At 38.4% G+C, this 27,568-nt stretch overlaps 1 protein-coding gene across 2 annotated transcripts in view; it reads right to left on the minus strand.

The window, feature by feature from the left end:
- Positions 1-27,568, minus strand: part of LOC124855778 (polypeptide N-acetylgalactosaminyltransferase 18-like) — a 233,783-nt gene that overhangs the window by 14,432 nt on the left and 191,783 nt on the right. The window contains exon 10 of one of the 2 annotated variants that reach the window (XM_047345868.1): positions 12,534-12,698. In XM_047345868.1, the coding sequence (XP_047201824.1) occupies positions 12,534-12,698 (165 nt within the window). Of the gene's footprint in view, positions 1-12,533; positions 12,702-27,568 lie in introns of both variants that reach the window. The other variant, XM_047345867.1, reaches the window with a different exon arrangement.

Consider the following 27,568-nt stretch of genomic DNA (forward strand, 5'->3'; position numbering starts at 1 on the left):
TTGAAATGATCACCAGCTTGGTGTTTATATGAAAGTATACGTTTATTTTTTTAATTCATTGGCATTACGATGTTTGACAGTAATCATAATGATGTATTTATTGCCAATAATGCTGAATAAATGCAGGAATGTAAAATATGCTGCTGAGTACTTGAACGTTAGTGTAACTAGTTATTGCTTAAAACAATGTGTCTTTAAATAAAGACCTTACTTTGAGTTTACTTGATATGAGCCCTGCTTTCTCTCCATGTGTGTGCGTGTGTGTGTGTTACATTTCATTTACTTCAACAACAAGCTGGCAACAAAAGTAGGTCCTTAGTTTTTTTTGGCATGAACAGTAACAGTAACACATTTTAATGAGCTTGGGCCCCATGAGAGAGGAGATGAAACTCATTTGTGTCAAACTTGCTGTGTTTTTCAAGAGAGCTGCTTTCCATTAAAAGCAATATGCTTTACAAATCTCACACGCTTACACACAAAAACAAAACACATACCATCAACAGAATGACCATCAGTGGGAATCCAGAAAATGACCAGCAGTGTTTGAATGTCTTAATGTGACCAAAACAATTCTGGATTAAAAACTTGTGCCTGTCTTTGAGTGGAATGTATTATACTGAGTCTCTTAAAATGGTGGGAATAGTTGTTTCTGCACAGAGCAATTCATCCACATCCAGTTCTGTGTTTAAATAGAAGTATATTTAAAAATGTGAGTAACAGCTTTTATTTCTATGTCCTTAAATGCATAAGAAAGGCTGCAGATTCTATTCTAAAGAAAAACATAAAACAATTTTTAAATTTAACAAAGAAATATTAACATTAGGCTGTTAAAAAATCTCAATATGTGCATTTTTTAACGTTTATTGTACAAACTAAAAAGACATTTTCTATTGGATTAAGGTCCAGGGTGTCTGGTCACGCCATAACGTTCATCTTTTTGGCCTAGAACAAAGATGCTGCAGGAGTGTTTGGAGTTTTGTCTTGTCTTTTTAACAGCATTAGGCTGTTGTTCAAAAGGAAAACTTATTCGTCAGAAAAGCCCTGGCATTGCATTGAGCAATAAGGAGGAGGGGTGAATAGCAGTAAACAACTAGTATCAGCACAAAGCAGCATATTTTAAGCTAATTTAACACTATAGTTTGGGATGAAACAGGTACAAGTTTTAATTGATTATGGGAAAATGTCTGGAAGTTAGTGGTACCATTTTACAATTTAAAATGTATATGATTACTGCAGTACTTAATTAAATCCAGTTTTTTTGTTTTTTGTTTATGGATCCAAGCCAATATCTCAGGCATTCTCTAATATCTCTGTAGGGAAGATTTTGTTTCCTTAAACATCAATAAGCAGTTAACACAGATTCTTGGCTGCAGCTCACATCATTTTTCAATAGTTGCAGGGTGACTCTTAGAAAACAACTTTAGGCTTTAGGGCCTTGACTTTATCATCTCAGAGTGATCTGTAAAAAAACACAGATATTGGAATTTGTGTGTATGATTCTTTCTGACCAATTTCCCCAAGAAACATGCACAGAGCACTGCAGCTTGTTATTATTTTTGCAAAAAATGTCACATTCAGAGGATGCTGCAAAGTCCCATCATCTGCATTTTCTTATACAGCTGATAAAATGATGAAAATAGAAACTGCTGCATCCTTCTCTAAAGTAGAACTGAAAGAGAACAGCATCTCTCATTTATAAGGAAATTTAGTTAACATCATTGAAATGGTCTGGCAGATTCTAAAGACCATATGGTGGTCTTGATCCAGTGTGAAGAGGACCTAAACAATCAGTTTATCAAAATCTGACAGATCAACTATTCTTACAGCTTAGTCCAGAATATAATAACTAATGTTTGATCAGCCATTGTACTAAAACCTCTCTGAACTTTGCTTAGAATTTGGCAGTGAACCAACTCCGGTTGAGGTCATTGTGGCTCCCTCATCAATCAATTATATGCTTGAAAGCTGAGTCACACCTTTAATGATCAATTTATTAACAAAGTCATAGCCTCAGAAATTCTCAGTTATTAAATTTGCTGTTTAAAATGGCTTTCCTAATGAAACTTGCTCTATTAAATAGTGACTGATTGTTTTTAATTCAGGAAAGCTTTTTGCTATTTTAATGCAGGGGTTTCCTGGAAATGTGTATCAAATCTGAATAAAATGACAAAAAATGCTCTCATCAAATGTTTTACTTTCACAACTGATGAAGTAACAATATCCACAATAAAAATGTTTGACCTACATGTTGTCACCTAAAATTATGCTATTATAAGCTGATTGTTTGCTTCTTTAAACCCACAGTTTTGGTTCATGTCTACAGTTCTTATGCAGCTCCATAACTGTATAAAAAAATAAATAAATAACACTTGTATTTAAAACATCACTGCATTCATTTGTAAAAGCTCACATCACAAATACCTTTATCTTATCTACTTATTACATCAATCCACAACTTTCAGAAACCTAGGAGCTTCAGAGCCCTGGTTTTAACAATTTCACCTTAACTGTGGCTTTATGCTGTGACTGTTGATAAGAGATTATAGCAGTAGGACACAAAGAAGAACAAAGGTTCATAACTATGGAGTGGCAGACTTTAACTCAATTAAAATAATCACAATAATCTTTCTGGCCTTTTTATCAGCAGGAACCTAGATTATATAAAGTGTGCAAATTCCTGATAATGTTTGGTGAAAAGCCACCACCTAAAAGCTGGCTCATCACGCAAATCACAGAGGCTAAGTTAAAGTCTACACTGAAACACACGTTTCCAAAAGTCATCTCTCTTGCAGAGAAAACCATTTGGCATTTATCCACCACAGTGTCCTTTATTCTGTACTCAGCTCTCCTGTCATTCTGCAGAGTTGGATTGCACTATCGATTCATTGCTATTAAGGTGGGAGCACTTGTTAATCAGTCCGTCAGGCAGCGAGTTGCCACAGAGCCATCAGACGGGCTGGCCAGAGAGCCAGGCTAGTGAGTAAGGCAATCTGTCAACCGGACACTCAATCTTCAGGTCATTCCGCTTAAAGGATGTTCTGAATTAAAAGACCCAGTGAAGACAAAGAGCAGAAAATAGCAGTGTAGGATGCAATAAGTGAATGTTAAAATGTAATTAAAGTAAAATCAAATCAAAATTCTTTTTATCTTAAAATACACTCATAATGAAGTGTAAATTTAATTGCTTTCTCTACTCTCTAAGTAGGACCAAAGAAGGAAAAAGAACACATTATTTAATGGAATTTATTGGGATGCAACATGTTGTGGTTTCACTGCTGTCCAACATTCTTAGTATTTATTTTTGTGACTAAGTTTAGAGGAATGACCACACTTTTATTGGAAAAAATCTCCAATAGATCTTGAACCAGACCATCTCCCTTTACTTCATGGGCAATGAAAGGACAGAAAGATGACGCAAAAAACCCAACCTGGAAAATCGAAACATGCATTTATCTGATATTTTCCTCACCGATTTCCTCAAGCAATCCACCCTTTTCCAAGTTGAAACCCATGGCCTCAGACTCAGAGGAACTGACTCTCATAATGGCCTTTTTGTATGCAACTATAAACTGCTCCAGTGTATGTTGATAGTTATGAAGCTGTTGGGGTCATCCATTTTGGTGGCACATTTTGACATGCGCACTTGCGCAGCTCAACAGACGTCGCCGCTCTGACGTCACTGGGAAGATAAACCGGCTGAGATGGAGAGTTTCGTTGCCATTTCTTGCCTGTCTCACAGGACAGCGCAACGGAGGCGCATATCTGGAGAGGCAAAAGCTCGCAGGCGAACTTTTGCTCCACAAGGCCATTCCCGAAAGAGCTTGAAAGCTGGAAATCTGTCTGATAAGAGAAGATTAGAGGATTTATTCACCGATCGAAGACCCCGCCGACACCCGGCGCAGGTGGAAACCCGCAGAAGTTCTATGTCCAAGGAGATGAGTTTTCCTCCTTGTGTATGCAGTTGACTAACGGTTCATCTTTTCCCTTCCTGGACGGATGACAAATTAGCATTTTTTTTTCTTTAATTTGATCACGGACGCGTGGTCCCCCTCCCCTCCTTTTTCTTCAGACTTGATCCCTCCTCAACCGGTGGAGAGCAGAAATCAACGTCAAAGTAATTTTGTTCTTTTCATATTAAACCGGATAGGTGCAATTAGAGGATTATGTTATGCTGAGCTGTGTTTTGATTTGGTGCTGAATTGTGCGTGATCTCAAATCAGCCAGGAGTTAGAAGTCGGACTTTTAAAAGTTTTCATTCAAAGCAACTGCGGTCTGGGCCTCGCCCAACCACTGTTTGTTCCAGTTTTATTGCTGGAGATTTTCCACTGAGTTCCCGCCTCAGAGTTTTATGACTCCTTGTTCGAGATTTGGGGCGTTCTGCCGCTAGAGGCTAAAGGGGCGTGGCCCCACCGTTTTATCAGCTGATCGCTGCGATCGAGACATCAGCACCAGGAAGATTTATCTTTCCATTTAACCTAAATTACACATTTTGTCCTTAAAACTACTGGTTTGATCTTCATAGACACTAAATGCGCATATATGTTTTTCTTTTATTATCATTGTTAGGTAGTCATTTTTATTCCCTTTGTGTAGAATAGTGCTTGTTAGTTAGGTGAAGGTTTTTGGACCAGAATAATGGTATATCAGGATTATTTGGCTTCAATAAATCTTCATATATATAATTAAGAGAAGCGTTTGTGTTTATTTCGTGCAAGAGGGATTTATCTGTCAAAACAAGGTCGAAGTTCCCCCACCTTTGGTGAAGTGGTTGAATAAACAGTGACAGTTTGTGATTTGGTTAATAATTTATAATTATTAAAGAGCTTTGAGCTCATAATCACAACACCAGAGGACATCTCTGATTTCTATTCATAAGTAATGATTTTTGAAATTCAATTTTTTAAATTATAATTTTAAATTATAATTCTTGATGAATATTAATTAATCAATAATCATAATCCTTACAAACCGCAGATGCCAGCTAAACCATATCATCTTCAAATGCCAAGGACAAGACCTTGAGGTTCCTGAACCAGACACCCTCGCCCTAATGACAATGCTTTGAGATCCCATCCATGAACACCACCGAGAGCATCTGGGATGAGAGTGTTGAGGTAAAATAGTTCCACCAGATATCATAATACAGCCTCAACACCCCAGTCCGGATGCCAAAATCATCTGTATTAAGACAATAAAATACCTGAAATATTTCATTTAGTGTGCAATGAATCTAAAATATATGAATGTTAAATTTTCATCATGACATTAAGGAAAATAATGAACTTCATCACAATATGCTAATATTTTGAGAAGGACCTGTATACCTAGCTGGTAGCAGTCAGGCTCTCACACCAGCTCAGGCCCCTTACCTTCCAGTGAGGTGACATTCCTTGTCCCTTGAGCCAGATTATAATGCAGGAAGTCACCACAGCTAGGTCTTCCCCAAAGCCTCCCACCCGATATAGTACCTGACAGTGGCCAGGTGCTATAGTTCGTCCCTGCAGGGGGTTGGCCCACATGGAACGGGGTTCTTGTAGCTTTTTCGAGCTGGGGACGGCTGAACCACAAGAGCCAAGGCTTGGTCCCTGTGATAATATTTCTAGCCGCAGAGTGCGACCACAGATGTTCAGCAATAATAGTGTCATTGACTTCAGCCTCTTGCTTTACAGTGTTAAGAAATCATGAGTTGCTGTTCATAGTTTGATAAAAAATGTGTTTGAGCATTGATTCTGAAGTTTATCCAAAACTGGAATAAAAAGTGTCAAACTTGACAGCGCAAAAAGGATAAAAGCTGCCTCAAATATTTCTTTCCTATTCGCTGTGTTCACTTTTCAGTGTGGTAAAATAAAGTACTTTAAGATCAATTCTTAAAACTGTTGTTTCGCTTGATGTCACCAGTTTGACTTCATCTGAAAGCAGACAATATTTGCGGAAGAGGCTCTACATTGGTAGGCCTGATGGTGCACTCTGACTGTGCTGTTTTATTCTGCTGTAAATCTAATGAACGGTAGCAAACTGCTCAACACTGCGAAATGAAACTTTTTATTGGATGTCCAAAAAGTAAGTTCAGCCCATAAAGAAGCTAATAAAAGCAGAACAACTAAGAAGTAGATATAATGAAGATCATTTTAACAGTAAACTCTGCCTAACACATTTTAGAGGAGTTACCCAACTGTCTGTAATGTTTCTGTGAATTTCTTTTTTCTCAGCTTCTTCCCCTTTTTCTTTTTACCCTCTGATAGCTATTACTTTAGAATCAAGTTGAATTTATTTTTTAAATATAAATAATGTTTTAATATACCAAATTAACCATTGTAAATTACTTTTGAATATGTTGTTCCTTTAATGTTCAAATGAACCATCCAACCTATCAGCGGTGGTAGAGGTGGTAATGGCAGTAATACTAGAAGCACATTGCAAACTGTAGCTCTAAGTTGTGGTCACACTCCTATCTTGGCATGTGTGCTGGCATATTGCTAAATTAAGGGGATTTTATGTAGCATCAAGCCCTCTCACATCTTTAAAGAATGCGTGTTCTATTTGATGCAATCATTTTCCGAACAGTGTTTGTGCATTGGGATCATGGGTGTTGAATTCAGTGTTCTGCTGCTTCAGGATGGGGTAAAAACCTTTTGCTATGAGGTCACCGTCTTGTTTCATAATTTTGTTTGTATATAAGGATCAACTAACTGCCCAGGAATCAAATTCCAATGCTGCTCAAGTGCCCCTAAGTGGTTAGATAATTATTAGCCAAATTAACCATGATGTAGGTCAACCTGTCAGTTTCACCTTCATTTTCAAGCATCTGGCATGCCGAGGTGATTGAATTGTCATTAGTGCAGACAGCATAGAGCAGGAGCAACGTATTCCAGTCCTTAAGAGCCGGGGTCCTGGAGATTTTTACATTATCCTCTAATCCAACACATATGAATGAATGGCTGAATTACCTCCTTAGTAAATCATCAAGTTCTGCATAGGCCTGGTAGCGAGCCACTCATTTGACTTAAGTATTATTGATCAAGGATTATTTAAAACATGCAGAAAACTGGCTATTGTGGACTGGAGTTGACCAGCCTCGGCATAGTGTGAGATTAAGTAATATTGTTTGGACATTCCTGCAATATATATATCACAGTTGTATCAGTTCCATTGCAGTAGCAAACATATGAGGTATACATGGCATATGACAACCACGGTGCTCATCTGGCCAAATTTTTGAATTGTCTGGTGTCAAATTGTGCAAGCTACTGTGTTAAAAATATGTGTTATTTTCCAAGGCATCATGTCTTCCTACGCAATTGAAATAAATAGCAGCAGTGTATTAAGAATGGCATTAATGCTTAATTTTATTATACACATACCGCTACCAGGCTAAAACCCACAGCCATCACCGTTAAAAGGCATTGAGATTAGCGTGTATAACTAACAATTATTTATGTTAGGCCATGGATTTTCCATTGATCTGATTTGGGCCATTCAGGATGATTTAAAGAGAAATGCTCTGGTCTGGTTTAGCCATCTTCGGTTCATGTTTAAAGTAAAACTTATCTTCCACACTAGTCTTTTAGGGTCTGCCAGGTAATTGACACATGTAGCTTAGGATTTTAATTGTGACTGACCTCACTTACAATGGATTTGTGATGACAGAACTCCAATTCAAAAGTTGGCTATAAAAGCCAAAACAGACAAAGAAGACCACCAGTGATGGTGGTGAGTGAGTAGATTTGCAGTATGCTGGTTCAGAGAGTCGGCTGGAGCTCTGGGTAATGTCACTTCCTGTTTTTGCTGTTGCACTTGGTGAATTGTTTGGTGTGTGAAGGCTCTCTCCTTTGATCTGATGTCTCTCTACTGTGATATCTCTTACTTGTTATAATACCTAAGCACGTTAAAACACATACTTTCTGTTGCTGTATTTAACGTTTGGGGACTCTCCGTGTCTTACACGGTTTTTCTAGTAGTGGTAAGGGGTCGCTAGCTTAGCGTTAGCTTTAGCTCCACCATGGCTACCCATTCTGCTGTTTCTCACTCTGAATCTCCTCCTCTCTCCTGCTCTCTGTGTCAGATGTTCAGTTACTCCTCTGCCTCCTTTAGTGATAATGGTACGTATAATAAATGTAGCATTTTGTAGCTTTGGAGGCGAGGGTGTCAGAATTGGAGGCCCGGCTCCGTGCTGTTGAAAAACCAGCAGAAAGCCGAGGCACCTTAGCCAGCGCGGAGCCACCGAGGGTAGCTCCCCGTAGCAGTCCTCCAGCAGAGCCCGCGCAGCCGGGGCCTCAGGCCGGCTGGGTGACGGTACGTAGAAAGCATAGTCCTAGATCCCAGCCCACAGGTCACCACCAACCCGTCTGCGTTTCTAACGGATTTTCTCCGCTCAGCGACACACCCGCTGAGAAGCCAACTCTGGTAATTGGCAGCTCCATAGTCAGAAACGTGGCACTAAGACACCAGCGACCATAGTGAAATGTTTGACAGGGGCCAGAATGGGCGACATCAAATCATACCTGAAACTGCTGGCTAAGGATAAGCGTAAATACAGTAAGATTGTTATTCACACTGGCGATAATGACACCCGGTTACGTCAATCGGAGGTCACCAAAGTTAGTGTTGCTTCGGTGTGTAAGTTTGCCAAGACAATGTCGGACTCTGTAATTTTCTCTGGTCCCCTCCCCGATCTGACCAGTGACGACATGTTTAGCCACATGCTGTCATTCAACCACTGGCTGTCTAGGTGGTGTCCAGAAAACGATGTGGGCTACATTGATAACTGGCGAACATTTTGGGGAAAACCTGGTCTATTCCGGAGAGACGGCATCCATCCCACTTTGGATGGAGCAGCTCTTCTTTCTAGGAATCTGGACGAATTTATTAGTTCTCCAAAACTCTGACAACCCAGGGTTCAGACCAGAAAGCAGGGTCATAGTTCATAACCCTGTCCTGTCTGACCATTTCTTAATAACCTTTATGTTTAATTTATCCGAGTACTCCACACCTGAAATAAAATTTCATTATAGTAGATCATTATCAGGCGATGCTGTAACAACCTTTAAAGAATCTGTTCCACTTTTAATTTCCTCATTATAACTGAAAAGCACAGTGGAGGGCAATAATTCTGTTTCTGCCCCTTCACAAATTGATTCTTTTGTTCATACTGTTTCTTCATCATTGCATGATGCATTAGACAATGCAGCCCCGTTGAAAAAGAAGGTAATCATTCATAGGAGGCTAGCTCCTTGGTTTAATTCAGAGCTGCGTACTTTAAAGCACAATGTTAGAAAATTGGAGAGAAAATGACGCTCTACACACCTAGAGGATTCCTACTTAACCTGGAAAAATAGCCTACTGTTGTATAAAAAGACACTTCGCCAAGCCAGAACAGCTTATTTCTCATCATTAATAGAAGAGAACAAGAATAATCCTAGGTTTCTCTTTAGTACAGTTGCTAAACGTACACAGAGCCATAGCTCTGTTGAGCCATCCATTCCCTTAGCTCTTAGCAGTCATGACTTTATGGGATTCTTCTTAAATAAAATTGATTCTATTAAAAAGAAAATCTTTGACATACTCCCGAATGCGGAAGCAAGAGTTCTGATGAAAATTAAAAAGAGAGATCATATCTCTCCTATTTTAGCTTCCCTTCATTGGCTCCATGTTAAATCTAGAATAGAATTTAAAATTCTCCTCCTCACATATAAAGCCGTTAACGATCTAGCTCCATCATACATCAGAGATCTGATTGTTCTATATGTTCCTAACAGAGCACTTCGTTCTCAGACTGCAGGTTTACTGGTGGTTCCTAGAGTCTCTAGAAGTAGAATGGGAGGCAGATCCTTTAGTTATCAGGCTGCTCTCCTGTGGAACCAGCTCCCGGTTTTCTGTCTACTTTTAAGGCTAGGCTTAAAACTTTCCTTTTTGATAAAACTTATAGTTAGAGTGGCTTAGATTATCAGGGAGGGAGCCTTCCTCCCTGTTGGTTGGAGTAAGGGGGAGTCAGGTTTAGCCTAAACCGGCTCAGTTATGGTTGAGGTGCAAACACACCCTCCATTTCTGCTACCTGTATGACCCCTTCTCTTTTCCAATGGCTATAATCAGTCTGACAGAGGGAGGTATCCCAATCCTTGTGGTTTTTAGTATAACAATGACCATCAGTGGGACCCTTTGTGGGGTGCCTTGAGACGACATTTTTGTAAATAAGCGCCGTTTAACTAAATAATCTGAACTGAAACTATCTGTGTAGTTATGCTGCTATAGGCTTAGGCTGCTGGAGGACATAATGGCCACTTTCACCCTCTTCGTTACATTCTCACACTACTCCAATTTTGCATTATTTGCTGTTATTTCAGCTTTTAACCTTGTTCTCTCTATTCTCTTTCTAGAAGCTACACCTGGCCTGGCTCTGTGTCTACCTATGACACCTTTCTGGAGAGGGGCATCGTCCAAGTTTCTGCTGGCAACAACTTAATGCTCACCCTCCACAGATGACCCACATGGCCCTGTCTTTTAGTGTTTAACCCTTTCTCTCTCCTAGACATGGCAATTGACTGAGCTTTTACTGTAACTAATTATATGTGCTCTCTTTTCAAACTCTAACCTTGAAAACTGGCTCAGAATTGATCTGTTCTTACTTTCTAGGTGAAACGACTAAAAGAGCTACATCCATTAACATTTACTCTTCCTTCCCATAGAAAGTACTCCTGGATCAGTGCTTCTTTGTTCTCTTTGTGTCTCTGCTCTGTTCTCTCAAACCCCTAGTCGGTCGTGGCAAATGGCCGCTCACACTGAGCCCGGTTCTGCTGGAGGTTTCTTCCTGTTAAAAGGGAGTTTTTCCTCTCCACTGTCACTACATGCATGCTCAGTATGAGGGATTGCTGCAAAGTCAACGCCAGTGACTGTCCACTGTCTCTACATGCTCATCCAGGAGGAGGGAATGCTGCAAGTCACTGACTGGATGCAATCTGCTGGGTTTCCTTAGACAGAAAAACCTTTTATCCAATTTGAATAAATAACTAACTCTGACTGCACTGTTCAATGGTTAGGACTAATTGGAATGTATGTACCTGACTGTTGTGAAGTGCCTTGAGACAACAGGCATTATATAAATAAAACTGAATTGAATTGAATTGAATGAACAATTTTGCCATTTATGAACTAGGGACTACTAGAATTCAAATGGGATATGTTTGAGATGAGAAAATAAAATCTATCTCTTAAGAATCCTACATAATAAGTGTTCTATGTTTTAAACTTAAAAAAAAGGGAACTTGAAAACACGTTGGTATAGTAATTTATCAATTGCAATGCCTTCCATAAAACAACAAATAATTCCTTTTTGCAAAAAATGTTTTTTAAGAATGTATAAAATTATGTTATGTAAGGTGATAGGTATTAGACAAATTTCAATATTTGATATTTACAAAATTAACAAAAATAGATTTAGGTCAACTCTTGTAATCAGGCAATGGCATCACTACTGATTGAAATAAAAAAATTAAAGGAAAGTTTTGTGGAAGGCCAAAAGTAAGTTTCACCTATAATCTTTAACGATGATAAAGAATAAGTTTGACCTATGAAATGTGGACAAACGTAACATTTTTCATAGCACTCCTTTACATTAAACCATTAATAGATCTAACTTTTAATCTTCTCTTTTAGAAAGCTAGAACTTATTCCATCTCAGCACTTTAACTTCTTCAAACTTTTCATGGAGAAAATGGAGCTTTCTTTTTTTTTTTTAAACCCATGGGGGTTTGCCTAATGGGGCTCATGTCTTTGACTCCTGATGTAAATTGTAAGTGAGAATCTTTCTGATTTTGGCTGATGCTAATTAGAGGCCGATTCCCCTGCCAGTCTGCCCAGAAGCTACGGATACTGAAGGACCTAAAGAGCTGGAAAATGGGGAGGTTGTATTGTCCGCTGAGGAGACTGGATGTGCGGAGGAAGGAGAGATGAAGTGTAGGTATGACTGTAAAGTAAGCCTATTATCCAATCTGAACAACAGTCTGAGACAAAAACAGGACACAGATACAAAGAAAAATGTGTACAAATGCACACACAAACCGGGGAAGCCTGGAGCTTGAATCTACTTGTTTCTTCTTGTTACTAATTATCCAGCTCCCTTAACTAATATGTCACACTTTAAGACAACATTAAAAGCGTGAAGATTATAAAATAAGTGAGGGTTGTTATAAGCCAGGAACTATAGATGTGTGGAAGCTCATTATCTATGGGAGGCAGATGTGCTTTTAAAAAGTCTGTCACATAAAACAGCAGATGAATGATCTGTGCTCTGACAATCCCGGGGGGCGGGGGTGCCTTGAGTCGGAAACAAAGTGGAGAGGAAGAGGCCTGAATCAAACTTAATTATTTAAAGCTATAACACTGCAGAGATTTGGCCCAGCAGATGAAAAACATAAAGTAAAAGCTTCTTGCAAAGTACCAATAAGGAAGCCAATTAGATAAAAGACAGAACACATCAAAACAAAATACCTGACATTATTAAACCATGTAGAAATCCAAGGGTTTGGGTTGAAACTCACCTGAGCGAATGTCCAGGTGAGCTTCATGTGTTTGGTGGCTGCGTAGCTACACTCCAGCAGCCTGGGCCTGCTGTTCACGTCCACCAGACACTTATTATCGTCATCATCGATGGTTGGACTGAGAACGCCGAGGTGAATCTGCTGGGAGCTGGTAAAGTACACATTCTGCTGGGAAACAGAGACGACTGGCAGTGAGGAGGACGGACTTTTCTAGACATGTTTTAATGATGGAATATTACTATAGGACAGTGAAATATAAAAATAATTTTTATGCATTTTATACATTATATAATACTGTGCAAAGGTTTCAGGTAGGGGAAACTTGCATGTCACATGTCATAAACCCTGGTCACACTGAGCCCTGCAACAAGACACACGGTAATTATCAGTGGTGACTCTAGGATCTGATCTTTAGCGTTGCTCAGCCACCAGTGAGAAACTCGGCATTTTCAAATAGCTACCCCTTCAAGGATCCGTGATAAGCTGTGATCTACCTCTACACACACTAACATGAAGCACCCCTGCTAGATCAGTGATCAACAAAACGGGAAAGGATGAGTATCTCATATCTACAGTGAATGACTGTAATGGTAAAGACAGAAGCATCAAACAAAAGTAAGATAACAGAAGCGGAGAAAGCTCAGCCAGACTACTGTCAAACGTAATTAAAACTACAGCAAAACTGCATGAAAATGAATGTGTGCTTGATGAAATGACTTGAAATGCTACACATATGAGAAAACTATGCTTAAATCTGAGCTACTATTACAGAACTTATACAGTCTCTTAGTTTATAGTTTTAAATACAGATAATTAAACCAAGCAAGTCAATGAGTTGCTTCATAAATTTCCTGCCACAAGACTTTGTAACCTTAAAATGATTTTTATTGTCTTGAAGCAGCTATACAGTTGATGTTAGCAAGGCTAAATAACAAGTGAATAAAATCCCACTGCTTTTGATTAATTTGTGTGTCTGTGTGTGCATTACCTATTGCAAAAAGATTTCAAAAGTCAGAGAAAACAAGAACATTTTGTAAGGTCGGAAAATGTTGCCCTACTCAGAAGTTTGCTATCAGTTCCGAAGTTTGTCATGTTCGTTGTTCCAAATCTAAAACACAGTAAACTGATTTGGCAAAAACACACTAAAGGATCATTTTAATGCTTTTTTAGCCTGCAGAAACAATGCTAAAGCATGCAATGTGCATCTTCTAACTTCACACTAAATTAAAGATTTTATATTAAAGAAAGTTGACTGCATTTGGCCATGTCTAGTTAAAAATCAGAAATACATGGATTAAATTTGAAAAACGTTTTGTGAAAACATACAAATTGTGATTTCAGTTCCATTTGTGGCATCAGGACCACCAACGGAGTCTTTCTTAAAAACGGCAGCACTTGGAGTCAAACAAACACTTCAACACTGACTACAGATTCTTAAAAAAACTGATTTTAATTATTGAGGCCTTCACTCTATTTGTTTAAATATACTGCATGTGCACATATAAAGGCATGAGGTTTTTAGATGTAATACAATAAAATAATCTAACAATTTAAACATAAACAAATGTGCTAAAAATATAATCAGGATTGAAAACATTCAAGTAAGCAATTAAAAATAGGATTATGTGTGGGGGCATTTTTATAGACTGCTACAGGCATTATTTTCAATAAAGGAAAGTGTATCTTTGTGTGTGGGGTCCTAAAGGGTCTGCAGGTTCTGTGAAAGCAACTAAGATTCACACACATTCAAGCGATGACTGTGGCTCACTGGATAGTTGTCTTGCCATCGAAAAGTTTTGGGTTCGATTCGAGCATTCTACTGCCACTTGCTGTGCCCCTGGGCAAGGCACTAAACCTCAAGTTGCCTACCCTTTCATTGTATTGGTTTATGAATGCGAGTGTGAATGTGGCACTAGTGTAAAGAGCTAGATTGGTCAGTATGGCTTGAAAGCGCAATATAAATTTAGTTCATTTACAGCTATAATATACTGATTTGCATCCAATTGTATTGATGAAACTAATTGGGAAAAGAGTTAACATTACTTAATTTTAACTTGCAGCTCTGTAGAATTTGGTGTCCATCTACAGCAACTATTTTACTGTTTTGTATTAATAATTTAGCTATACAGTTTTGGTTTAATCTTCAAGGATGCAGCCTAAGTGGATTTTAGCTGTTCCATTGTTTGCAACAGCACTAAGAGAGATACATGAGTACTTATAGATTTACAGCTTTGCTAATTCAACATGAAAGTGAAAACAACACAAGATGAGCTTTCAGATATAATGGAAACCATATATGCAGGTTAGTCAGACATCTGTGGTGACACAGAGCACAAAACAACACTGCTTGAAAGCAGATTAAACATTTAGTAAGTTCTGTTCGGTTTAACTATGGATGAATATGCACTGAAAACAATACGAAAGTCAGTTGACGAAGTGAGCAAATGTATTCAGTTAAACATTCAAAGTGTGTTTTATTGTACACTGATTCATGTAAAGAAAAATGTCCTATTTATATCTGTGTTTTAAGTTAACTTTTGCAATATGACTACTTACAGGAACAAGTTGAGCAACTTTGGACCCGAATTGACCAGCAGGAAAACAGGGCCTGTCAAAAGAACATAAGACTGGTAGGACTAAAAGGGGGAAAAGAGACTAGAGGTGCTTTGTCTGATTATGTGCAGAAGATACTTTCAGATGGTTTAGGGCTGACTGGAGGTGAATATACAATTGAAAGATATCACAGAAGCCCTTCACACTAGCCCTAATCAGCCTCCATGCATCATACTGGTGGGATTTCTCAGATATGCAGCTCAGGAAAAAAAATACTGGCAACTGTTAAAAAGAGGAAAGGGATGCAATAGTAGGACTATAGTTTATTGTTTTACAGGGATTTGACCAAGAAGAGCTCAGCACAGTGCAAACTGTTTCCCCGATGATGAAAGCGTTGTGGCAGTGCCAGTTGAAGCGCACGCTAAGGCTTTAGCGATGCTGCGATTCACATGGAGGGAAAATGGGCTAAGCTTCGCAAATGCGCAGGAGGCGGAAGGTTTGTTCGAGAGAATATTGAGAATGCGGAGGACGGTGTGGGAACATTGGGCTAGTTTGTGCAAGTGGGAGAGAGGAGAGTTCAGGACATTTGACAGGGAAGTGGAGGACACTGTGGTGCTGTCAGGACTGGGACGATGGGAGGAGCAGAGGGACCGTCTTCGGAACCCAAACAGACAAGAGAAGACTTGACATTACCACCGGGATGTCTTCTAAGCAAAATGTTTGTTGCTGTTGCACTTCAAATTCAATTTCAAATTCAAATTCGAAAATACTTAATTAATCCCAAAGGGAAATGAACAAATGTAATTGGTGTCTGTCTAGAGTGCATTGTTCATGGTGTGCCCAGCATGTCGTTTTAAGCTTTCTTTAACCAGCGGTGATTACCAAGGCGACAAACCGCAGAGTAAAAAAAAAAAATTCATTATTCTGTTTCAAATTTCCATGAGTTTTAAAATATAGACTTGAAATTCAGAGCAGATGTTTAAGACAGTTGTCGTGAAGTGTTAGTGTTAAGGTGTCACACAGCATTTCTCACCCAGGAAGGCAATCTCTGCAATGTGGAGTTTTGCACATAATATCAAAACATGCATGAACCGGGTTGTCATTCAGCTAACTGTAGAGGAGCGTGCATCAGCTCAATATAAATACTTTACACAGCATTTTAGGAAACAAAGCCTTGTTATTAATATTTAAGCAGGGAGCCGTCAATCATGTGCCACTAGTCAAATAAATCTGACAAGATGGCAACAAGTTAAATAGACGCACAAGACAATTCTGGACACCGTTTACATAATAATGGAGACAAGTGAAGGTTCAACTTAACTCTTAACATCCATTTCTTATGATGTATTGTGAAGACAGAAAATATCCATAACTTTGCATGAAAAAGACAGATGTCACCCATTCAACCAAGTAAAAAATTATCAGACAGGACAGGGCTTTACTCACATTCTGAAGCCCGTACTAAATGAAACACTAAACGTTTTCTTTAAATCTTGTGTCATCTCAGTCCTACAATAAATAGCGGTTAACTATCATCATCAGTGTTGAATGTGATGTTAACATCCAATTCAGTATCTGTGCTGGTTCTGCTCAAAGTGTTACTGAACGAAAAACAAAGCAAAAAAAAAGCTCCTAAATTATAGACAGCAGATTAAACAAAGATCACATCCATCCTCACTGCTCAAAAAACAATGTTGCAGTAACCCATATTTTTAAAAGAGGGCTGGGGTTCATCATGCGTAGCTACAGGAGGTTCTGTTAAAATAGGCTAATTTCTGAATACTAATTGTGTGTTTCTTATTTCACCTGCGAAGTAAGCCAATATTCTCCATATCACTTTTCATGTTGTTAGAAATGAACAGGAATCCAGTAGCTGCTCTAATCAGGATGAAGAACAGAAAGGGGTTAAAAAAGAGTGGCAAAAGACAAAGAAGTGAGCAGAAAGGTCAGGGAGAAAAGTTGTGTCTGGCTTAATATTAGTTGGGGGAATGTTTTTGAAACCTGTGAAAAAAGAAACATAAGGGGATGATAAAAAATGCAAGTGTTGACCCACTTTTCACGCCTGGAGAGGTAAATCGAAACGCGGTCAATAAAAATAAAGTGAGACATGTGATGTATCTAACTCAGTCTGCCAACAAAGAAAAAGACAAGTAACACAAACACAGAAGGATCAAGAACAACATGAGGTTTGTACAAGCATAAAAAGTTTAAATAGGGTGAAAAACCCGGCATAGGACAAAACCTGAATCAGTGTGTTTGTTTCCACAGGAGTATGTGTGAGAGTTCAGAGGAGGTAATTGTTGAGAATGATGACTGTCTTACAGGAACAAGACATTTCTAGATAGGAGCCATTATCGCACTGTGAAACAGCCCCAGAACCTTTCAGCCTTTACTTAAAAACTCGAGACAGACAATAGCTCACGCCAGCATATCTGGGTGCATGAATGTGTATAGTACATTAAGAGCATGTAAATGACTTTGAAGAAAGGTTTAATTCTTGGCATATGCATGTGTCCTGGTGCAGGTGATTAAACTTGCTTCTCTCTATCGATCACTGCTCAGCTTCCAACAGGAGGCTTACTTCCATCTCCTCTCCTGCCACATTGAGTCACATCTGCTAATAGAAAGATTAGCACGGTGCTGTGTTTGACAGATAACCATCTCCCCTGGCGTGAGTACATGTTAATGAGTGTGGACAACACAGAAGCTGTCAGCTTTAGGTGGATTTGTGATGCTTAAATCCAACGTGAGCAATGACATTTCGATTAAAGAGAAATCCTTTTGCAGCCACAAAAGAATTTCAGTTTGATTATCTAATCTGTCTGTTCAAGCTTATCTTAGGTGACTGACTATCATAAATAGGAAGTCAATGGACAGTGCGTTACTAGGTTGGTATTGTATGAGGAAGTCTTAAGACACACTGAGCAGCACAAGAAAACACCAAAATGTACAAGATTCGAGGACATTTCTTTCTGTATTTCTGTAGTAAAGGAAGTTGAATGGACAATCCTGGATCTAATATGAACCTTGCATTACACCCCAAAAATAATGTTAAACATGTAATAGCAGGCTAAATGTTTTTCTTATGCAAGCCACATCTGATTCACAGTATCTGCACACTTAAGTGGCCAAATCTGCCAAGCATGGATTTTGCACACTAACATTAATTTTAGTCATGGACAAGCCATGCAATTCTTGGTGATTGGGTGTAAAGTAGATTTAATAGAATGTTTCTCCTACGCTAGAGGGCTAATAGTAAAGCTGGTGGAGCTGAAGGAGAAGTTTGGTTCTGTTGATGTATAAGCAGAGTCTCTCATTCACCTCTTGATTTCCAGGCCATTTTAAAGAAAGTCATGCTAATGTTTCAGCCCATTGGCCTGCATCATGGATGGGAGCATGATTTTCTTTGAGGTGGCCTAGAAAATTGTTGGTGAATGGAAGATGCTACATAGAAAGAAGTTTTCCTTTATACATGAATTATTCAAATAGTGAAGTTAGGCATTATAAACAAAAAAAACTGGGAAAGCACATTCTATTTCACAAATTTATGGTCAGATCAGTACAAGGATCTCAGAATCTTTTCCCTCTGGATTGAAACCAAAAAGGAAAATGAGCCAAAATGCTGTTAAAATGTCTCTAGATTGCAGCAAATTCAGAAACCCTTATATCTTTCTAAAATAACCAATCATTTTGCATTTGCCAAATAGTTTTTTTTTCCTGCTCCTTTCCAAGCCATCCTACCACAATGCCACACCCACTGGCTCATGTACTAGAATGTTTTCTCATAATATGCAAAATTTTCCCTTATATATGGCAGGTTTTTGCACCTCCATCATTTGTTGTTGTAGCATGAGAGGATAGACATTTTTGACTGATCACTGTGAGCTAAGCACACATAAGCTCTAAAGTCTGAATTAGATTTTTTGTATTTGTGCTACAATTTGCAGCTCATAGGGTATTATATACCCTATGAGCTGCTGTTTCTACTTCTTACCCCACCTCCGTCAATAGACAGGCTTTTCTTTGAAAAGCTAGACTTCATTTAAACTGTAGCATGAAAAACTTAGAACATCCTTCAGTCTGTGACCTACTAGCACAGTCAATCCTGGGCGTAATCTGCAGGTGGGAGCCTACTTCTATGAGGATGGCAGCACTCTTGATTTTAGTGTACAAGGGGCTTGTAAATGATGCTATATTGTTGGTGTAAAGAATGTGGATAGTTTGTTGCAGCTGCATGCTCAGTTCCTTTTGGTTACAGCCATAGCAATTACTAGATGCAGTGGTTTCCCCAACAGCATTACAATGACTTACCTGGAATGCTACCAGCTGGGTCTGGGCGTAGCGAGGTAACTGCCTTGACAAAAGGTCAACATAGTTACTCCTGCTTCAGATTGTCCGCTGACCAATACATGATAGTTCTCACAGGTCAGACATCATAGATAAGGTGGTTTTGGAACCACGCCCCACCCAAAACCCCAACATGTTGCCACCATTGTCAATTTAATCATGAAAACTCTATCACAATACTGTTGAACTGCCAGAAGATTTCTCCAAGACCCTGCAATGACCATCCACATTCTGGTTAGGTTCTAGCATAATCATGCAGTAAGAAATGAAGAGAACCTAAAAACCCAATTAGAGTTTGATTACTTTGGTATGGCATACCTTTTTATGATCAGAATAGAGACGAGGATGAAATGAGTGGTGAAACACGGTGATTTGCTGCCAGTCTTTCCAAAAGGGAAGGGTATGGGTTGAAGACAAGTGGAGAAGAAATCCAAAGACAAGAATTAGAAGAGAAACTAGGCAAGAGAGAGTAAGTCAACAATTTTCAGTTTTAATTTTATGCTGGCAAAACCCAAACTAGGCATTTACCTTGCACAACTGATCAAGTGTTGATTTTTAACTTTGATAATTAGAAAATTATGCAACAGTCTTATGGGAATGGAAACATTTCTTGGTTGTACTTGGGCCTTGATGTTAAAGAATCTTAACAACACCTTTGCTCGCTTAGGAGTAAAAGTTTACGGGCTAATACCCTGATCCTTAAATGGTAGTAAAACATTGTTATATTTAACCTAAACTCTTATCTTCCCCATGAATAAAAATTATTTTGAGCTCTAATAGTAAAAGCTGTAGTTAGTACAGGGCTTGTTAGTACAGCCTGCATTCAGGCAAATATACAAAACTGGTGTGTTTCCATTGTATTTAAGAAAGGGCTGATAAGACACATAACAGGGTCTGTTTTTGTGTTCAGATGGATCTACCGAGGTCACGCTATTTGGAGTCTGTCAGTTTGGAGAGGACATTTTCTTTGCCTCAGAAAAGTAGACATAAAAAGATCAGGAAAGATTTACAAGCACCACAAGGAAGGATGCTTTAAAACCATGCTGACTTATCTTTTAATAGCTTTTGTTTGCAATGGCAACCATCACTGGATTGCTTTGATACTGCAGAAAACTCTGATGATTCTGAGTCTGAATCCTCCAAAGGCATGTTCAGATCTAACAGCATCACTGCTCTGACGGAGCATTTCAGTTGCTGAACTGGGAGAAGTTGTTAAATTGGCCCCACAGGCTGTGCGCCACAATGGCTTCTGCTATTGTTGACTGTGCTTCTAATTGGCAAAAACTGAAAGTCAAACAATAACTGGATTTGCTTTCAGTTTTTTTTTTAACTCCAGCATGCTATAGAACGAACACATCTGCTCATATTACCAAAAATACAATAGTCTGTCCTTGTGCTATTCCCTGTCCTTTTTCTAACTTTCTCACAACCAACTTAAGGACTTCGACCTTGCAAAACAGCAAAATCCTGTTTTAAAGCAAATGCTCTCCCACACATGGTGCAACATAGACTGTGCTACTAAATACAACAAAATCTTTACGGCTCACAACAAGGACAGAAAAAAAGTAATTTTGAATGTCGTTCTAAAATGGTTTTACATTATAGGTCTTAAAGAAAAATTGGAATTGATTCAAATCAGTATAGACTGGTCACAGTTTAATAAAAAAATATATATCAGAAGTTTTTGAGCAGAGCTGTGAGCTGCTATTGTATTTCCAGACAACTTCTCCACTGGCCAGTCTGATGAGTCCTGCAGCCATCATAAAATGTGTAACAACTATTGTGAAGTCTAAAAAAGCTGCACTGTTTAACTTTTATTTCTGCCATTGCTACAACTAATCTGGGTGTGGTTGAGGTGTTGTTTGGACATTGAGATTCCCAAATAGCAGATTCCAGGATCTTTGATCCAGGTAAAAACTTGTGAGAAGCATGTAATTTAATTGTGAAATTCCATATTCTTGAAAGCAGAAATCAAAGTACACTGTACAAAATTCAATGCACTAAGATGAAAATGTTCAGTAAGGTTACAATGCCTTCAAACAATGTGGAAAAGTTCAGCTAATGAGGTCATGGCTTTGCAAGTTTCTGATGTTAATTTAAAGGATTCGAGATGTTTGGCGGCACACCTGTGGATGTATTTTAAGGCAACACATCAAACATACTTCTTCCATTATGACTAGCTAAGCTAAAGCTGGTAAGAGAGTGTCATTATCCAGAATGAAATTTGACCTGTAATGAAATGGGCTAAAATAATGCTAATAAAGGAAGAAGTCATTAATCCAAAAGCAACATAAAAAAACAAGATTATAGTTTGCTAATGCACTCAGGGACAAAGAGCTTAATATTTGGAGGCATGCCCTGTAGAAACTAAAGTTGGACTGTTTGGTCACAATGACCCTTGTTACATTAGGAGGAAAAAGGTGGAAGCTTGCAAGCCAGAGAGGACGATCCAACTGTGAAGTACGGGGGTGGCAGTATAATGTTGTGTAGATGTTTTGCTGCATGGGGAGCTCTTGCACTTCTGGAGGGACTTGTACTCTCTGTAGTGACAGAATATTATGTGGGAATATTGAAGCAACATTTTAAGACATCAGCCAGGAAATTAAAGCTTGCGTGCAAGACAGCAAGGTTTATGCGAGCCAGGTGGCCTTCAGACCCGTCTCACTGATACCGATTCTTTGACACCAAAACTATTGTGAGAAGCTTGTGGACGGATACCCAAAACATCTGTCCCATGGGGTATTTGACCAAATACAAAGGAAATGAATGTAAACTTCTAAATTTAAAAAACATTAAAAGAAGGAATCTCTAAGAATTTTCTCTCCGATTATTATGGCATTTACCAAATTGAAATATTTGTGACAATCCAAACTGACCTAAAACAGGAAATGTTTAGTCAGATTTAATGTCAGCAAGGAAAACAAATACAACAAGCTATGTCCCTTTATACAATATATGTAACTGTTTAGTTGCCACTGTTTCTATATTAATGACCTTGGTCTTATTAGGCAAAGTGACAAATTTTATTTAGAAATAAATAATTTTTGAGTGATATGAATAGGCAATACTGGTTTCTGCAAACATACAGTTTAATCCATTTAAGGATATAGGAGACATTTCTCTTTTTGTGTTGAATTTACTTAGGAGAATCAGAGGCACAAGTTGATGTATTGGCGACTAAACCTTATACAGGAAAATACTTCTCAAACTTCTGAATCTGCCTGAAAGAAGAAGTGATTGTCAGGGTCCAACTAATTGTCCATTCAGTCGTAATAAAAGCTGCTCATAGACATTATTTACCCTCTGTTAGTGTAAAAAGAAACATATGTTATTACAGGTCTGAGGTATATCTACACAATAAAAACAGAACTTTAAACTTAAAATGTCATTTAAATGACTGTCATAGTTTTACGGATTGTTTTGACCCACATGCAGAAAGCAATCAGGAGACCGATGAAGTTTTACAAGAGGTTTTATTTTACAGTGAGCAGGTAAAAGGAAGTGGAGCTGGAACTGGAAGAAAACTGGTAAGTAGACACGGTAAGAATATATAAAGTCCAAGATGGTGAATGTAACAAAATAACAAAATTTGTCTTACTAGGGAGTGGACTTTGATCTGCCAGGAGGGGGTGAGACAACAATGGAACTGCACACTGAGATGAACGGAGCTGGTAGGTACTTGGACTCACTTTGAGGTAACTCTGAGGTTCGGCTGATGATATTATTGCGTGGGAGGGTGGACAGGGTTCGCTTGTGGTGGTCCGTAGTTGTTCCAGGAAAGGCACCGTCGGAATAGCCGCCAGCCAGTAACTTAGAAAGCACAGTGTTGGCAAACCAGGTATAATCCACGTGGCTAGGAAATCCTTCTCCAGTGACAAAAACATCCAAGTTGATGAGGATTCTTCAAAGACAAGGTCAGGCATAGGAATCTAGTCTGCAAAGAGCAAATACAAAATTACCCAAAAGGACAAAGACAAGCTTAGGCAAACTGTGGCTTGAGTCTATACCACTGAGGGCAACACTCTGGCGCTGAACTGCTGGCGGCCTCCATCTTAAGTACCCTCCAGGGATGATTAGGGAATATGGGACACCTGCCACCACTCCACACGAACCCAGAGCCACCTAGAGGCCAAGCACAGTGCAACAACAACAAGACAACACACAGATCCTGACAATGACCATTTGAGGTCAAATCCAAATATTAGTTAAATTAAAATGACCTTGTAGTGGTGAGTCATTGTTTTGTTAAATTGCAAAGGTGAAAGAGGTGGCACATTTATCTCCTAGTGGGAGGCTTTTATGAGGTCATTTTTCATTCGGTTGTCTTCCTTGTTTGTTTCTCCAGGTTTTTGTTTGATCTAATGTCTTCCTCTAAATTTTATCTTAAAATGGAAAAGAATCGTTAAAGGGAAAACAAAATGAAAATCACCATCACACTTTATTGCTTTTTGGCTCCTCACAGATAATGAGATAATTGAGCCTGGCCTGACAGAGCAGTAGTGTTTGTTGCTTCTTCTTGCTGTGAGAGTGACTTCTTCCAGTCTGAGGCTGCTGGTGAGCTTATTATTGCCAGCTGTAAATGTCAAGAGACACAAAAGCACAGGTGTTTGCCTAAAGACCGTCTGTTGAGATGGCAAGAAGACAACAGAAACATTATGGATCCAAGAATGTGAAAGCACAAAAGAAGAGCTTGATCTGAATGAAAGGAGAATTAATGCAAAAATAAATGGAAAACCACATCCCATTTTTTCTTCATTTCAAAATGATGCACAACTTTGTGTTGGCATTACCAACATCTCTCAAATTTAACAACAGAAGAGGGGACTCCACTCACATTTGACTTAATTTGCCAATTACTTTGTTTAAAAAGAAAATAATTTATTTTAAGATGGGTGACGGTGTTAGTGGTGTAATGCCATGTATGATTAATGTCATGTAAAACCATCCAAAGTAAATATATTTACCTTGGATCTCATAACAGCATCTTTCATCAACATACTGGCCCTAATTCTAATTGGCTTGCAGAAGCTGTCAGGTTGGAAATTGGTTACTTCAGTCATAACCTCAACTGTTTAGTATTTCCATTTTCTAAACAGTATGTTTTAATCACCTGAAATATTAGCCAGATATGTTTATTTTACTGCTGCAATACCTTGGGCTGTTTTTTTTAAATGATATCAGTAAGCCTGTTAGAAAGTCCCATCTTGTATGAAGGTTGGATGGCCTGTTGTAAGTTGTGAATGGGATTCCTTTCCCTAATAACGAAAAGAGAAACCAATCAATCTTGGCAAGCCATAATGTTGAGTCAAATAGATTTTCCTCAAAGAAGACTTTTAGTTAGTCAGAAAAGTTCCTAGTTTGATGATGATACTGAAAATGACTCCCTGCTGAGATAAGTCCATTTAAAATTTACAGTATTAATACACCACCAACTATTCACAAGAAAAAAACACTGCTCTCTATCCCAAGAAGGACTGTGTTTCAAAGTGTAATGTTACATTAAACTTGGGTTTTAGCCTCCTACAAACATCAAAGATAGCTACAAGGTTTCTGGCAGCTTGTCCATTTGTTCTGGAACCGACCGGTTCAAAAATTACCGTAGTTTAGCTACACTGGCTGAAAGGCTAATATACTTTCTCACACAATTCAGTCTGAAGCCATTATAACATCATCAGGATCATTCACTTTACAGCAACAATGAATCCTTAAACAAGCACACAAGGATGTAACATACAGTTGGTGTTGTAAGTTTCTTACAGGTCTTAACAAAAACAGAAATGTGAAATAAACCCAAAAACACAGGGTAATGTTTCCGTGGTAAATAACCTGAAAGGTTTAATTTTCAGACTAGATTGATCCACCCACAAACTAATTTCCTTAGCAGAGCTACAACAATATTAGGACACAGATCAAATTTATATTACCGGACTAATTTTCAATGCAATTTCTCAGTAGTTTGTCAGAAATATCATCATCCATACTGCTGACACTGGCCTATAATAAGCCCCTGACTCAGTGGATGTATTTTCTGAAACTGACAAGAGGAAAGTAGAAATTGTTTATTCGTCTTCATTAACAACCAAGACTTCATCTCAAGACAGGTGGCAAACAAACCCGCAGAAGTCTTTTTTGTATATAAACACAAAACAATATCACACTTTTACAGCATATTTTAGATTCTGAGACAATTATTGCATATTGGACCCCTATGGTACATTAGATATCAGGGCCAAAAACAGGCAGATAAAGGAATACAACAGCTCCTATTGCAGCAAAGGGAACACTCCCAGGTTATGTTTAATTGTAAACTAGTTTTCCAATTAATGTTGATCTAATCAGTGTATTTATGAGCATACAATACATATACTAGCAATTACTAGCACTACTAGCAAATTTAAAATATGTGCCATCAGTACCTTGCAAATAAAATAATTTACAATGCCTTACAAAATTAGTAAACCTTTTAAAGTTTTTCACATTTAGTCACTTTACAAGCAAAAGCATCTTTGTGTTTTATTTGGGTTTTTATGTTTAGAAATAAAAATCTCCAAAGTGTGGTGAGGATATGCTTTCAGCTCATTTTGCCCATGCAAGTATCCCTTGTAGCCCGGGCGGTGCAACCTGCAGGGAGATAAATCTCCGCCCCAGACACAATACTTTTTCAGTTTGTTGCAGGTTTTCTTCAACATAGGATTGCCATGTAATTTGCTCCATCCCTTTTTCCATCAACTTTGATCTGTTTATCTCTGTCTTGTGAACATAAGCTCCCCCACAGCATGATGCTGCCACCACCATGTTTTGGAATGATGTGTTCAGTTTTTGCCAAACACAGTTTGCATGTAGGTCAAAGAGTTACTACAGTGGCTTGATCTTGTACCAGTTTTCCATACAGCCCCGATTTGTGGAGTGTACAACTACTGCTGACAGATTTGCCAACCTGACATATAGATCTCTGCAGCTCTCCTGCCTCTTGGATGCTTATTTGGTTAATGCTGCTTTTCTGGCCTGTCCAGTTTAGGTAGACAATCATCTCTTAAATGGTTTACAGTTGTTGTATACTCTATACATTTTCAGATGATGATTTGAACAGTGGTCCATGAGATGCTCAAACTTTGGTTTCTTGTTTTATAACATAATTCTATTTTAAACATCTCAACAGCTTTATTCCTAATCTGTCTGCCGTTTCCTGGTCTTTAATGTTCACTAATGTTCTTCATCAAACTTCTGAGACCTTCATAGAATATCTGAGATTTAATTATCCATAAGTGGATTCTATTAACTTATTAGGTGACTTCTGAATGTGACTTGCACTAGATTTCACTTTTTAGATTTTTATTTTTTAAAGATTTGAAAACCATCAATCATTTTCCTTCCACTTCTTAATTATGGTCTCTCACATAAAATACTATGAAGTGTGTTGTGACAGTATCAAATAATACTTTTTCAAGGCACTGGGAACATCCCTCATTAGTCTGCATGTTTACCAAAGGAGGTCAAAATCATGACCACGTTAGAAGTTGGGTGTCAAGATACATACTTAGTAACCATGAATATAAACATGTAAATCCTGAAATCTCTTGTCTTTCTCATTCTGGTTTTATTCTAAATGAAGATTAAACCCCAATCTTTCTTAACTAATGGCTATTTATAAACTGTTAACGTGAATCAAAAATATAAGAGACATTTTGAAAAATCTTTCTTATTGAGAACTAATATCAGGGAGTGAAGAAAATACCCGTGGGGGCCCTCTCAAGGTCTGTTTACCTCTCATTAATCACATAAGATTTCTAGTTAGGCTGGTAAAAAAAAGCTCTGATCTGGATTCAAGCAAAAAATAATAAAAATAAAACAGATATTAGAAACGCAAACTTCTTTTAGGAAAGAGAAAAATGAGGAAGGCTGGTGGCATGAGCTCATTTTGTTCTGCAGCTTTTGAAAGCATGCTCGCAGAAATCCACTAAGTTATCAGCTCTGAGAACAAATGTAAAAGAACATTTTAATGTTTGGCTTGCTGAATCTTTTTAGGTTTGAGTTTTCTAGCAGGAAACTATGATTAACATGGTTCCTCTGGGCTTGTTTTATTTCCAGTAAAGCTGATCGGACGGCAACAGCAGGAGTCCGACAGCTTTAGGAAA

The sequence above is a fragment of the Girardinichthys multiradiatus genome, chromosome 2 (assembly GCF_021462225.1).
Source record: "Girardinichthys multiradiatus isolate DD_20200921_A chromosome 2, DD_fGirMul_XY1, whole genome shotgun sequence".
NCBI classification, from domain to species: Eukaryota; Metazoa; Chordata; class Actinopteri; order Cyprinodontiformes; family Goodeidae; genus Girardinichthys; species Girardinichthys multiradiatus.